We start from the raw sequence: 15784 nt of genomic DNA on the forward strand, positions 1-15784 counted from the left end.
ACTGTTTTGTTGTGTTTAGAGATTCTTGTATTTTACATAGCTTGTTCGGCCATTCTGAAGATTTTGAAACTTCTGTAGTTAATAAATTTGTAACTGTAGCAACATAACGTTCCGCCTGCCCATTCGCACGTGGGGCGCCAGTAGCAATTAAATGTAATTCTATATTCTGCTTTTTTAACCACAATTGCAACAGTTTATATGTAAAATTTGTACCTCTATCCAATACTACAACTCGCAGTCTACCAAAAAGAGTTAATCTTTCTTTAAATACTTGCAATGTCTCAGCGCCACTTAATGATTTTAGAGGCACAAGCTGCAAATATTTAGTAAATGCGTCCACTATTAGTAGGATATGCTGATACCCCTCTTTAGTCTGACTAAAAGGTCCAACACAATCACCATGTATTGTGTCAAACGGAATTGGTTTCTTAGGAATAGAATGCAACAAGCCTTGCTGTGGTCCAGTATGGCGTTTTGAAACCACACAAGTAAGGCAATGCTTTACATATTTTTGCACGAATAAGCGCATTCGCGGGAACCAGAATTTCCGTGAGATACATTCATACGTCTTCTCATACCCTACATGACTATTTTCGTCATGATAAAGGCGTAGCAACGCGATCCGGTACCCTCTCGGAATATAAAAACGTGAAAGGATGTTTCCTTTATTACTATGTATTTTACGGCACAAAATACCTTCGAGCATACAAAAATCACTACATACAGCGTCTCCAGCTTCTACCCGTTTAATTAATGTTTGAACCTCTTCATTATTCCTATGAGACTCCTTTATCCAAGAGTCAGTAGATATTACATGTTTATCTAAACGCGCTGCATTTATTTGCCTACTCTTCGGTGGATTTCGGCTCAAAAAATCCACATGCTCGATTTGTCTTCCTTTACGGTACTCTATATCAAATTGAAAATCCTGTAGATACACCCACCATCGAGCAATACGCGGCAAAATGTTTTTCTTATCTTTAGTTGCTTTTAAGGCATTACAATCAGTAATGATTTTAAAATGAATACCCAGTAGGTAGGCCCGAAAGTATTTCAGAGCGTTTACAACTGCAAGAGTTTCAAGTTCGTAAGAGTGATATCGCGATTCCTCGCTCGTAGTCCGACGACTGAAATACGCAACCACTCTTAAAACACCGCTTATCCTTTGAAACAATATTCCTCCGTAACCGAGAGAGCTAGCATCAGTGTGTAATTCAGTTTCCCTACTTGGGTCAAAAATAACTAATAACGGCTGTGATACTAAACAATCAATGACGTATTGACGCGATTCGTCCTGCTCACGACCCCAGCCCCAGGGAACACTGTTTCTGGTCAGCTTCGTAATACATGCCGTCCGACTTGCAAATTCCGGTATAAATTTTCGAAAATAACTGGCAAGCCCCATAAATTGCCGAACTTGCTTGACATCAGTAGGAACAGGCGAATCGATCAAGGCTTTAATTTTGCGCTTTCCTGGTCGTATACCTTCGGCAGATATTTCACGCCCCAAATAGTCTACGGTCGTTTGAAAAAATTTACATTTATCGATATTTAGTGAAAAACCCGCCTTATCCAATGCACATAATACACGGTCTAAATGTTCCAGCCCTTCCTCTACAGTCTTGGAAGGGATAATAATGTCATCTATATAGACTACTGCTATAGAAAAGCTAAGGTTTCCTAATGCCGCGTTTATAGCACGCTGGAAAGTAGCGGGCGCGTTGGCCAGTCCAAACGGCATACGAAGATATTCGTACTGACCGTCAGGCGAAACGAACGCGGTCTTTTCTATAGAGTCAGGGGCAATTGGTATCTGATGGAAACCAGAGACCATATCCAACGTGGTGAAGTATTGTCCTTGCCCCAACCGATCCAATTGATCGTCAATTAGAGGCAAAGGGTACCTATCTTTAATGGTAATTTTGTTTAAGCCGCGATAGTCTACACACATTCGAGTACCACCGTTCACTTTAGGTATTAAAATAATAGGACTCGCGAAAGGTGAGACACTTTCTCGTATGCTGCCGCCAGACATTAATTCGGTAATAATTTTACGCACCTCAGCACGTTGAGCAAACGACAAACGATATGGCTGATATCTCACGGTTTTATCTTCTTTTAATACAATTTTTAATTCTCCCGTAATTACAAGTCGAAGATTACCCCCGTCCTCAATCATACAGGGATATTTCTCCAACAAACCTTCTAACGATCGACCAGTGTCCTGCGATAGCGCTTCGATCATATTGCAGGTCGGTTTTGCCCTCTCTATGACGACTCTATGTCCTGACGGGAAATGTAGCAGCCTTTTCTCTCCATCCACCTTCTTCACACACAGATCTTCATAATTGAGAATGTCCTCCCAGTCTTTATACCATTTTTTAGCAGGCCCCGTCAAAGCATGGGTAGCGAGACTCAACCGCTGAGTAACAGAAAGTTTTTCGGTAATACACTCAACGATATCACACCACTTTTTAGCGTCTTCGCCTATATCACATCCACTAAACTCAGGCACCGCTTCCACAAAAGAATTAGACGTTATGGGCCCCGAAGCAACTACCGATCCACTAGCAACAGTTTCTAGAAAGCGGATAAACAAATTTTCCAGCATAGGCGCGGCGGTTTCACTTCTCACATTTTCCACTGTAACGGGTACGACAGAAAAATAAAACAATAAAACTATAGGCTTTAATTTCACTGTCTTCGTATCCCACTTCTGATGTTAGAAATATTTGGTATAAAACTTGACTCCGATCTCTTTCGAGGTTCTGGGGTAAGTGCCATGTCCCTTGACACAGTCCTCTTGCCAGAGAGTCCCCCCGACTCTCCCCACTCTGTGGTCAGATCCTTTATTTAAAACCTTTTATCTCACGCGCCTCGATAGCAACCGGCAACCGGCAACCGACAATCCAGCGTCGGTCCCTTTGCCATCGCGGAACACCCGAACTCCGAGGCCGCGAGTAATCAACAATGTATCGCCACTCGAGCCGCCATCGAATCTAAACACCGATGATATGTTTAAGATTCCGGCTATTGACGATACAATCTCTTCTCAAGAAGCCGACACCACGTGCCTCTCCTTTCATAAAAGAATTAACGCTAACGCTGCCGATTTTACTTCTGCTATACGTTGCCTCTTTTCTAAATCACAGAATTCCAAAGAGAGTTCGGTAATCCTATAACTCATCCTCATCGTCATGTTACGGAGGTGAGCCAACTCAGTGTGTATACCTTGGAATTCCGACCTGACATTACATAGACAAGATCATTCGGTAAAAATGTTACTTGGTTGCTCTTCTGATCATAATTTTCCCTAGTCAGATTATGAATTTCGTCCAATCGTTCTACTAAATTTTCAACGTATATGGGATATGTTAGGAGCTCTTGGCGAGACATCGGGGTGAAGGGGTCTCTGGCTAATTGACCGAAAACTACCTCGTACGGAGTAAAGTTTGTTGCTACGTGTACCGATGTAATATACGAATATGTTGCGAAGGGTGTATAAAGATCTCAGTCCTCGTATTTCTCTAAATAATGTTTTAAATATTCCATTAGAACGATGTGATTTCTTTCAAGAGAACCATTTGTCTGTGGACGATAACCAGAAGTGGTTACGTGATTAATACGAAAAACTTTTGCGATTCCTTGCATTATATTATTAATGAATGTTTTCGCGAGATAAAATATCGCGAGATTGCGTCAGTAACCGTGAGCGCTCGTATGTCGGGCAATGGAATAGCCATGCAGAATTTTGAAAGCTGGCATTGAATCGTTAATATGTGACGATTTCCACTAGGTGTTACCGGAAGTGGCCCTAACGTGTCCAATGCAATTTTATCAAAGGGTTTCGCAGGGGTATCGGTAATAAGTATCGGTTCTAGCGTTTTAATGCGTACAAGTTTCTGTTCCTGGCAACTGGTACAATGCCGTATGAAGTCTTCTACGTCTCGTCGCATTTTTCGCCAGTCGAATAAACTTCGAATCCGTCGGTAGGTCTTCGTGACTCCTTTGTGTCCTCCTATCAGGTTTTCGTGATAATGTCGAATAATGCCTTCCTGTTCATCTTTTGAGGGTTCCTGGATTTCGCCGGTACATATTGTGATTCTTACTGGCTGTTCCCAAAGGATTTCGGTTAAAAGTTTCTGGAGTATGTTGTGATCGAAGTGATAGAGAATTTCACCATGAGTAGCTATACGAATTGAAGTTATTTTCTCAATCTTCACTGACTCTTTAAGAGCAGAAAGTGAATGCGACAGTTCCGAAATTCCCATTTCGTGGAAAAAATTTCTGGTTCCCACGATGCTAAACACCTTTCCTTCGTTGTTGAGGGTTACGATTACGCGCCCTGGGTTTAGGTCTTCGATGATTAATACGGTCTCCTCTAGGAGTCCGAGAGCCTTTAGAGTTTTACAATTTACACTTGTTAATATTCGATCCGCGGAAATAAAATGTGCGTAATTATCCGGTTCAATCGTTAAGGTTGTTTTAAAAACCAAGACTTCGCATTGTTTCGGATTTAATTTTAAAGAAACATTTTGATTCTGAGATTGCGGTATATATGAAGGTTGATATGAATCTATAAATGTATCGTATTTTAATTCTCTACTTTCGTTAACAGAATGAGCAGTAGTACTTTGTTCATTCGATGTATTTCTGATCGTTATTCCAAATTCGTCTGGTTCGGCGAAGACCATGGTTGACTGTGGTACCTCTAATAAATCTGTTGGAGGTGGTAAAAACCACGAAACACGTTTTTTCACGAATGGAGGTTGTTTTTTCGAGTTACGGGTCGAGTCTTCGCTATTTGGTAATTCTGCTTGATTCAGGCTCCGAAGAAACGTGATTTCTTCTGTGGTGAAACGTGGTGGAAAATTGTTGTTACCTTCTTGATTCTGCTGAACACCTCTTGGTCGGCTGACGTCCTCTGTAGTGTCGAATTCTGGTTCACCTACGAGTGCTGTTTTTATACCAGTGGAATTTGCCTCAGGTGTGTCGTCCAGATAATCGTGAGGAGGAAGGTCGTCTATATCGTTGGGGTGTATCGAATCTTCGGTTTCCTCTAGGATCAGAGATGGTGGTTCCTCGTAGTTCGGTCTGCGGAGATTCTGATCTCGATTTCGTACTCGTTGTGCTATTCCTGACATTTGAGAGATGTTATGTGCCGGGCCTTTACCAGGTACTAAGGGGAGAGCTTGTATCACAGGGTTTCGTGATAATGCATCTGCATTCGCGTTTACGCGTCCAGGCTTGTACACAATCTCATAGTCGTAATCCGCGAGTGAAATTCTCCAGCGAGATGTAAGATCCTTAATTGAGAATAACCATTGCAGTGGACAATGATCCGTCACTAGGATAAGTTTCTGGCCGTAAATGTATGTTATAAATTATTTCACTGTGTTGACTATAGCGAGGCATTCCTTTTCCGAGGTGGAATAATTTAGCTGACATGGTGTGAGCACTTGAGATGCATAAGCAATCGGAGGATCTTCTCCTATTTTGCCTTGGCTTAAAATAGCTCCGGTCACTACATCTGATGCATCCGTAATTATAATGAACGGATTATCGAAATTTGGGTACCTCAAGACAGGTTTTTTGCAAAGACATTGTCTGAGATCTTCAAAACTATCCTGATGTGCGTCCGTCCATACAAATGGAATTTTAGTGCTTGTTAAATTAGTCAGCGGTTTCGCTCTTTACGCTAGATTTTGAATGAAACGACGGTAATAATTTACTAAGCCTAGGAATTGTTTGACTGATTTCCTGGTGTTTGGTACTGGAAATTCTGAAACCGCGCGTGTTTTATCAGGATTCGGCCTTACACCTTCTGCCAAAATAACAGGACCTAAATACGCGACTTCGTGTTTCAGAAAATCGGGTTTGTCCGTTTGCAAGGTAAGATAATGGTTCCTAAGGCGTTCGAAAAAGTTGCTTAGTCGGCGGCCATGTTCTTCAAGAGTGTCGGAGTATACGACGACGTCATCCAAGTATACATGTAACTCCTTGCCAATTAGTCCTTTGAGTACCTCGTTCATTAACCATTGGAAAGTAGCCGTGACATTTTTTAAACCAAATGGCATGCTTACGAATTCGTAATTACCCTCGGGGGTGGAAAAAGCGGTTTTACTTCGATCTTCTTCTGCCATAGGTATTTGATGAAATCCGTTTGCTAAATCAAACACTGAAAAGTATCTTGCGCCGCCAAACCGGTTCAAAATATCGGTGATCTTCGGGAGGGGGTACTTGTCATCTACCGTTTTCTCGTTTAGTTCACGAAAATCGACGACTATTCGCAATCGCTTATTTCCCTTCGAGTCGGCTTTCTTTGGAACGACCCAAAGCGGAGAATTATAATGTGACTTCGATGGAACAATAATGCCTACATTTTCTAGGTTGCGGACCTGTTTCCTCACTTCCTCTTCTTGAATGGGTGGAAAAGGGTACTGTCTAGTGAAGACGGAAGTCTCATCCGTAGTTAGGGTGGTGTGTGCCGTCGTGTCAGTTCTTGCCAATGGTCGCCGGGAATGAAAAATCTATCTGCGTAATTATGGACGGAGCGTTCGACTAGTGCGCGTGATTTGTCACTTAACACTAAACGTACCGGTACTTTACACATACCTATTCTTACCATAAGGGGTCATTTGACCCCTTATGAAATAAACGTTGATTTTTAGAAAGAAATTCTTAATTTATTAAAGGAAATAATTCGCAACATAACTTCTAATTTCTAATAAAATAATCAAACATATATTTTTATTTTTATTAATAAAATAATCAATTAATTACACTTTTTACATATGACTGGTTTCTCCTTCATGCATTTTCCGCAGATAAATTTTTTGCAAATTATGCAAGTTTGAGGGGTTTTATTATCCGTTCACAATCTTATTTGGCATTTTCTTCGTAATTGGGAATTATTGCTTGGGCTGCTTGATGTTCCTTCTTGTAAGTTTTCATTTTCTTCAAGAAATTCGTGATACTCTGTGACGAGTTCATCTGCTAATTGTAACAGGAAACGCTGTCTTGGTATCTTTATTCCAGTTGTTGCCTGATAGAGTATCCATCCCGTACACTTGTAAATCTCTGATAAGAGTCCTTTCTGTTTATGCGTTACGTCGTATGGACCCGATCGGGTCGCTCAAGTGGTCACGCCGAAACCAAACACACATATCAGATTCAGATAAATGAAACTATAACATCAGAAGTGTATCTGAGTCCAGAACTAAGGTTTCAGTTGGACAACTGCAAAAAAATACTTAAATTTCGTAAGGGGTCAAATGACCCCTCGTGGTACATAAGGTATGCAAAGAATTTTTCTCGGTAAAATATAAGCTAAGAGAAAAACGGAAAGCGAGAAATTGAATAATCAGATAATATAAGAATTTACAGAAAGTCAGATGAGCGAAAGAAATAACAATGAATGTACGATTTTAAAGTAAATTTTGAAAGGGGTCATTTGAGCCCGCTTGGTACGTTTAGTGTTAATTGTTCGAGCTTCAACGTCTTTCGAATAGTAGCTAGTCGTTCTGTAACCGACGTGGGCAAGACTTCGTATTCCCCTAAATCGTCATCTTCATGCGCGAAGAGTATTTCCTCAGAAGGAGGAGATAAATTGCTCTCGGAACTATCGTCGAGCTGTAGAGGTTGGTCCGGTTCTTCGCTATCCAGTTCTGGATGTTGCGCGAGATAAATTTGAAGAATTTCTTGATTACGTTGATGTAAAGCTAGTACGTTTTCCAGTTCCTTTGAGTTTGAAAATAAAATGGGGTGTATTGGACGATTTGTCGTTACTAGAGTCCGATAATGATATGATACGATGGCCTCTTCTTGGAGGAGGTATGAATTGCCAATTAGACCGCATAATCCTTTTGGTAAATCCGGAGTGTCAACTACATAGAATAATGCCCAACTTCCGTTAACTTTCATACATGTATGTGGCTCCTAAGATGGTAATCCATCCATTGAGGCTCTTTACGGAAATTTCGTCTTTGTTGACGATAGGTGCATTAGGGTGGATTGCTTCTATGGTGATTAAATTTAATACAGCGCCAGAGTCCACTAGATATTCACCTTCCTCGTCTTATAGTTGGTTAGCCTTGATCCGGATTCGGGGGCACGGTGCGTATGCGAGAAAGGGGGTTTCTTGTTTGGTTGGAAAACCCGATTCCTCTGAGCTGACGAGGCCGACGCGCCCGCTTCGCTCCTCTCCTAAGAGAGGGCGTGGTTGTAGTTTAAAGACTCGCGACGGTCAGAAGAAGATTTACGTTTTGCTCGTATATTATACCGAGGCTTATCACGACGATGCCTATCTTTGCATTGACACCCAACGGTAGGTGTGGAATGTGGTACTTGCGCGATTTTCTCCGGAGGTGAGGAATTGTATGCTATCTACGTAGAACGAGGTAATTCGTAATCTGGTTCATCGCGGGGTTCTCGTCATTCCGTCCATCTACGGTTTACATCGTAGGGTTGTAAGTACCAAATACTTTTGCAGCTTTGAATGCTTTATTAATTGCCTGATTCAGTGTATTAGGTTGGTTGAATGACACTCGATGTGCGTAATGCGGAGGTAAACCTGCGATGAACGAGCTTATGGCCGTACTGTTTAATTCTTTTGCTCTTTTACTATACAAATTTTCCCCTTCGTCCCTAGCACTTGCGGTAGCTCCTTCGCATAACCTAACGACTCTGTCTATGTAATCAGTCAGTGGTTCGTTAGGGAACATATATACGCGTCGTAGGTCATACATGATTACTTGGATGATCTACAAGGCGAATATCGATCCCTCAAAATGCGAAGAAATTGGCTCACGGTTTTACATTTTTCTTCTTTTATGCCATAACGATCTCGATCAGTCAATTTGCAAGTTAATCCGGTCAGAAATTGTTCCTCGTATTCGCTCGGAATTCGTGGATATAGATTATTTACTGTTCGCAGAAATTGTTCATTAGGAACATATCTAGAGTCGAAAACCGGAATAGCACCTAACGTGCGATAGACATGATGAAGATCATCGATGCGTGAGCGAAAAAAGGTGATCTGGAGTTCGTTTATGTTTCCAGCGTGAGTTTGAGCAAAGGTCGGTGCTGTTGTAGGTAAGGGAGGAGGAGTTGTGAGGAGACGACTGGTTTCGCGTTGCGCTGAGTGACCCAACAGCATTGTGGCAGGTAATGGTTTGTTAGTCGGCAGTCACCTTTGTTATGTGAAATACTAAACGTTCTGCGTCAGCGGAAAGCTTAGGCAGGCTACGAGCCGTGATCGAATTAAATAATGAGAGCAAAGAAATTTTGCTTCGATATTTCGATCAAAAGAATCCCACTTCTGACACCAATTTGTTACATCCCGCGTTGCGGTCGTTACTTTATTTATAATTACGGGTCCTAGCTTTTTTAAAGTGCTAAAGCACGCGCTGTCTAAACTTATCAATGAAGTACGCAATTTTGGATAGTGAACGGGAGGGATAGGAAATCACTCTTGTTTTGATAACAAGAAAGATACCAATGATGATAGAGATGAATGTTTTTACGCTTGCGGCGGAGTCGGTCGGAATTTAGGATCCTTGAAGAGGCGGAAGGCTTGCTGGCTCTCGGAGCCGTTGAACAGGGTTTAGGCACTGCGAGATACGTTATCACCGTCTTGGACGTTACACTTCGCGGTCCGGTGTCTTATAAAACTCGGCTGTTAGGCCGCACGTAGTCGCAAGGTCGCGTTGCACAAGATAGGAAACGTCGCGAAACCCGATACTGAACAGCTGAGTGACCGCTGTCACTCGGCTCGCCGTCGCGTGTAAAGTTGAGGCGAAGCACCGTCAAAGGTGACTGCCGAAAAGAGAACTGACTGCTTGCCTGGGCTCAACTGACTAATACTAAGACCTTTATCCGAGAGTTTATATTGCCCGGTGACTGTATGAAATCGTAAGGATTTCATTTGGTCAATAGTGCATAATGCAACGAGGAATGTTGATTAAGTATTTCCAATCTGATGGTTCTCGTTAATCGCGAGTGGGTCAGTGGTTGCGCTGACTGTCGACATTTCTCGTTGTGGTTTCAAAGAAATGAAATGTGGAATGAATTAAGTTATTAAGTAATAAGAAAAATGTGCAACGGAAAGAGGTTATGAAACTACAGGATATAACACCTTCACCCACGCAGAAAATGTTTGTGTCACAATATGCCCCCCTCTGTACCGTGTAAGTTTTGTATATAACATTTTTTCATATTATTACAAATACAGGCAATATTCAAAGTGGACATAGTTATTGCCCCACCCTGTATATATTCGTGTTGTATGGTATGAAGTATTTTTTTGTTTATTAAGAGATCTTTTAATTTTGCACCAATTCGTTGAGGTACTTTTAAATTTATTTTAAGAAATAAAGGTCCAGCGTTACATCGAATCATATCACACGATAATGAACACTTTTCGTTAAGGAAACGTGTATAAAAACTTGCAACCGATATTTTTGTTCAAGTTAGAGAGAAGGTAATGTATTTGTATATAAGTAGAGGAAGAACATAAGTTACTTAATATTATTATTTCGTGGACTTACCTTAGATTAAATTATTTATTTTAAATGTAATTTACAGGAAGTATAGATAAAATAGAATTTCAATTTTTCGATTAAAAACTAATATGTAATTGATTACCAATTGATGTAACCAGAGATTGATGATTAACGATTAATATTTATGTATAATCAAGAATTAACGACTCATTTTGTTAATTTTTTAATCGTGAGCATTAATTAAACGACTGAAATAAAAAGTTAAATGAATTAATGCCCAACAGAAACTGAAACTGAGGCGCGAAATAAAACAAAAGACGATGTCAATGCTTGTGTTCACGACATACGTGTCTGAAAATCTATATAGGCTTTGAAAAGCAGTACACGAGATAACACGTATTGTAGGTACAATTTAACGTGCAAAATTTATTTTAAAATGTGTATGATAAATGTAGAGTCATTAATTAATAAAGTGTAAAAGAGATTAATTGAGAAGTGTGATCGTTTACGATCGACCGACTCATGTTTCTCGATTGCTTCGTCGTCCGATAGTTGGACGATCGTTGGCCGTCTACAAAACGACGGTCGTCCGTCTTGTGTCGTCCGACAAAAACTCTCGTGTGGCCCCGGCCTAAAAGATATAAACATAAGATGAAAATTTTATTCGACGCTATGAATAAAACGCTTCGAATAAAAAATGTATCTTTTATTCGTCTGATAATTCTTATCAAATAAATTTATTCATTCGACGCACGTCGAATCAAGATACTTTTTTTATTCCAGCTTCGAATAAGGAATAAAGATAAAGTATCTTTTATTCTAACAGTTATTTAAATAATTTTTTCATCTAGATACTACCCATCTCTACTACTGAATGTATAAATTATAAATAATCCTTACAATAATAATAATAATCAAATTATGTTTATATTATGCAGATATTTGAGGAATTTCTTCAAACAACAGAACAACCAATTGACCAGAATGACACAACTGAAAATTTCTCTGATGACATACCTATGGATGGAGAAGTTAAAAAAGAAACGAACAATGAATGTAAACAAGACTGGTTATGGCTAGTAGTACGGTGTAATAGCATGGACGAACTCATGCTATTTGCCACTGGAAAAAATATTACTCGTGCCACAATGGACTGTTTGAAACAAGTTTATGAGTCTGGACCAGGAAAAGATTGTAATGTGAAATCACTTTATTGCAAGTCTACAAATAAGTAAGAAGAGTTATAAAAACTTTCAATATGACTTTCTTATGATGTAATAGTATATGACTATATTATTCTTTAATTCTAGATGTGATGATACTACTGTGACAGATACAACATTTTTGGTAGGGTCAGAAGCTTTGGATGAAATTGTGGGTGGAATAAAAGTTCAACTTGCACCTAAAACAAACTTTTGGTCAAATACTGCAGGAGCAGAAAATGTAGCAAATACAGTAATGAACTTACTTGCACTTGGTCCACACACAACGGTACTTGAAATAGGTTGTGGTATTGGCCTCATTGGATTAATGATGGCATCGGTAAGGAAAATAGCTACTGGTACTTTTATTGAAAATCATTATGTTGTGACTTTGATTTTAAAAATTACTAATCTTAATTTTAAATTACGATAGAGATGTCAACAAGTCATAGGAGTCGATTTACCATCAGAAGTAGAAGAAGCTGAAATGACGTGTGAATTAAATAATATAAAAAATGCGTCATTTATTATGGGATCTCCAACTGAAGTTGTAAAGAAAATTATACCTGCAGTGAGAAAGCGCAGAACATGTGCAATACTTAATGCAAATACTAATATTGGTCGAGGTTTGTTATTTTCATAATTTATTATATGTATATGTATCGAAGGAAATGAAAAAGCTCAACACAGAATTAAATAAAGTGTATCTTGTTTTATTTCCTTTTTAACTTCTCAGCAGTGTTTTGTAAATTCTAATAAAAATATAAAAAAACATAATAATTATATTAATATGTCACTAATCAATTTAATGTATAAGAAAAGAACAAAGAATTTATAATTAATATTTATGCTATCTAATTTCTATCAAACTTGTTTAAACAAAAACTAAGTATTGTATGGAAATAATATTTATATAACTTTTATATATTTAATACAAAATATACATGTTTATATATCTTACAGCAATTGAGATAATGACTTGTCTCAGAAAAATCCCATCTCTTAAACGAATTGTAATGATAACTACATTGACTAAACAGTCAGTTCGTGCTATATTAGAATTAGCTCGGCCTGTAAAAGGTAATGGTCATGGATCGCCATTCGTTCCTATTTTAGCATGTGTTGTTGATACTTTACCTATTGGCCCTCATTTCGAAGCTGTTATCTTACTAAAACGACGTATGATGTATAAATTAAATCCAATATGGTTTAAAAAGAATTTAGAAGAAAACGCTAAAACACTGGAAGCCAAAAAAATTAAAGAGAAGACAAACGAACAAAGTACGAATGAAGCAACTAAAAAGATATCGCCGAAAGAAATTGAATTACGAACAAAAAAGGATTTAAATAAACCATCGACAAAATATCCGATGAAGAAATCAAAAGTGCCAGTGAAGAAACCGATTCACGTAAGAAATATCGAAAACACAACTGTTAAAAATAAATTCAAGGTAAAACGTTCTCATTCTCCGGATAGAGGTGAAGCAACACCAAAGAAATTAATAAAAAGATTTGGTAAATTTAGTGCTAAACCGTGGCAGACAGGTAAGTTCATACATTTTTATAACAAATTTTTTCAAAAAAATTGGTCAATTACACATTTTATAGAAAAAAACTAATAAAACTTCGTTTATACTTTAGATTTACCAACGAAAAAGAAGAGGGAATGGAACACAGAAAGCTCGCAGATGCGTCTTAATCCGTTGTATGAGAAAAAATTACGAGATCACAAAGAACAAGCCGATTTAAGAGAAAGATTATCTAATAATCGACTTGATACAGATATAGCTCAAACAGTAAAAGAGCATCAAGCACTTTTAGAAATAGCAAAGGAGAAATTAAGTGGACCTGCACCAACTGTAGATGTAAATACCGCCAAACAGTTACAAAATATGTTGAATATGGTTTTGGAGCAAACAAATAAACTTCAGAGTCAACTTCCACGTTCTGTTTGGGATCGTATAGCACCATTAGAGAATACGTCAGGTCAAAAGGAAGACAAACCAGAGGATCCTCTCTTGGAAGGTCGATATGTACAAGAAATGGGTACCCAAGATATTCTAATTACAACGAAAAATCAGTTTTCTGATAATGAGGTGTCTAAAACAAAACCCTTTTACAAAAAATACCAAAATATACCACCCTTGGAACCGAATACGATAATGCCAGTAGGACCATCAAATGAATATAGAATAAGTAACCCATTCCGTACATCACCGGAGCGATATGAAACAAACATACGTCAACAACAAATTCAGGAAAATTCCTGGAATCGAGACAAACAATTTGAAAGAAATCGTTGGAATGAAATAGGAAATATGAGAAAACCAAATTCACCTGTGAGAAGGCAGATGTCTCCAATGAAACATCGTCTAACCTCTCCAAACAGATTTTCACCTAAACGTCCTTTGTTATCTCCACCAAGACGTCCATGTTCTCCACCTAGAAGGCACTTTTCCCCTATTCGTCGTCCATCATCACCATTGTATAGACAACGTTCTCCTTTGAGACGTCCAGTCTCTCCTCCGTTAAGGCGACCTGTGTCTCCACCTAGACGATTATCACCACAAAGGCGACCCTTGTCACCGAAACGTATGTCGTCACCACGACGACTTGAAGTGATTATAAATCGTCCAATGTCACCATTAAGACGTCAAATGTCGCCTTTACGACGACAAATGTCACCATTAAAAGCAGATACGTCTCCGTCAAGGAGACAAGTACTGCTTCCCAGACGACAAAATATACCACAAGAAAAGCAACAAATACCGCCAATGAGGCGCGCGGATTCACCACATAGGTTTCCATTTGGACGTCCTGCTTCACCTCCAAGAAGACAACAATCTCCACAAAGACGGCAAATGTCACCACAGCAACGATTTGCTGATGATTGGGACATACCTAGCAGAGGAGCGATTGAACAAAGTACTTGGATCCGACCTACCGAAAAATTACAGTTTCAGAATATCTGGCAAAGTTTCAAACCGTCAACATCTACTAACAGTTGGGACCAAAATTCGTCTAATGATATACGCCGTAAAAATTTTAATTTAGAGAAATGGGATGCTAAGGATTCTACTCACGATGATACGTGGAATACTGGTGGAAATACTTGGAATTCTAAGCAAATATGTTCAAAACCAATGGTCAAAGAGTCATGGTCCTTAAATTCTGATAACAGATGGTCAAATATGTCTAATTTACCCGGAACCAGTAATGACAATTGGAATATTCGTGGAAAAGAAAGTTTTAATGTTCGCAAAGATTCTTGGTTGGACAATAAAAAACAAGGTAGATGGGAAGCATATAATGTTAAGAGTTCTTGGAAGCACAGCGACAAAGAAGAATTAAATGATTTACCAGAGGATGCAAGAGATCCTTGGGGTGATGATGGTAATAATCTAGGCTTAAAAGAGGGGTGGCTTAAATTTGAAAATACTAGTGCATCATCCACCTGGGTAAGAGAAAGTGAACAACAGGGAGATACATGGTTAAAGAGTAAAGACAATTGGCATAACAAAGGATTATCTCTTGGTACAAAACCTCAGTGGCAAAATAATGGCAATCAAAATGTTGGAGAATCACGTTGGGTTTCTCAAAATGATAATAACAAGAAAAACCCACCAAACACTTGGCAAAGTGGAAAAAATATAGGATCCTGGCAAACACCAGCTACCAATTTCCAATCACAACGTTCCTTTTCTACCACCCAGTTCAAGAGTTTTCATTAAGATTTGTGTTCCTTAATTTAATAATGATATTAATTATTAATCATTTAATTTGTTAAATAATTCTTATCATCATGTTATTTGGTCAGAAATGGAAACAATTAAGTTTTATACGTTTGAATGAAAGTGAAACGTATTTAGTAACTATAAAATAGGCTTAAATGATTTTGATGCACATTCTATAAGTTGATAGAAAAACAACACTATTTCATTTTCAGTGTTATTATTTTGTTGTTTAAGCATAAAACATGTTAGTAGAGCATCAAAATTATTGATTATAAACGTAAATTTACAATTAATACAAGATTTATTATTTAAAGTGGTATTATAAAACATAGAAAATAATATGTAC

At 38.6% G+C, this 15784-nt stretch overlaps 1 protein-coding gene across 1 annotated transcript in view; it reads left to right on the top strand.

Annotated features, from left to right (window-relative positions):
* LOC107193028 overlaps positions 1–15435 on the top strand; it is a 40086-nt gene extending 24651 nt beyond the window's left edge. Inside the window, exons 5-9 of the mRNA XM_015582403.1 lie at positions 11441–11733; positions 11813–12044; positions 12138–12330; positions 12668–13249; positions 13346–15435. Of these exons, the coding sequence (XP_015437889.1) occupies positions 11441–11733; positions 11813–12044; positions 12138–12330; positions 12668–13249; positions 13346–15435 (3390 nt within the window). The remainder of the gene's footprint in view (positions 1–11440; positions 11734–11812; positions 12045–12137; positions 12331–12667; positions 13250–13345) is intronic.
* Positions 15436–15784: the final 349 nt, after the last annotated feature.

This window comes from Dufourea novaeangliae, unplaced genomic scaffold, assembly GCF_001272555.1.
Source record: "Dufourea novaeangliae isolate 0120121106 unplaced genomic scaffold, ASM127255v1 scaffold459, whole genome shotgun sequence".
In the NCBI taxonomy this organism is placed as follows: Eukaryota; Metazoa; Arthropoda; class Insecta; order Hymenoptera; family Halictidae; genus Dufourea; species Dufourea novaeangliae.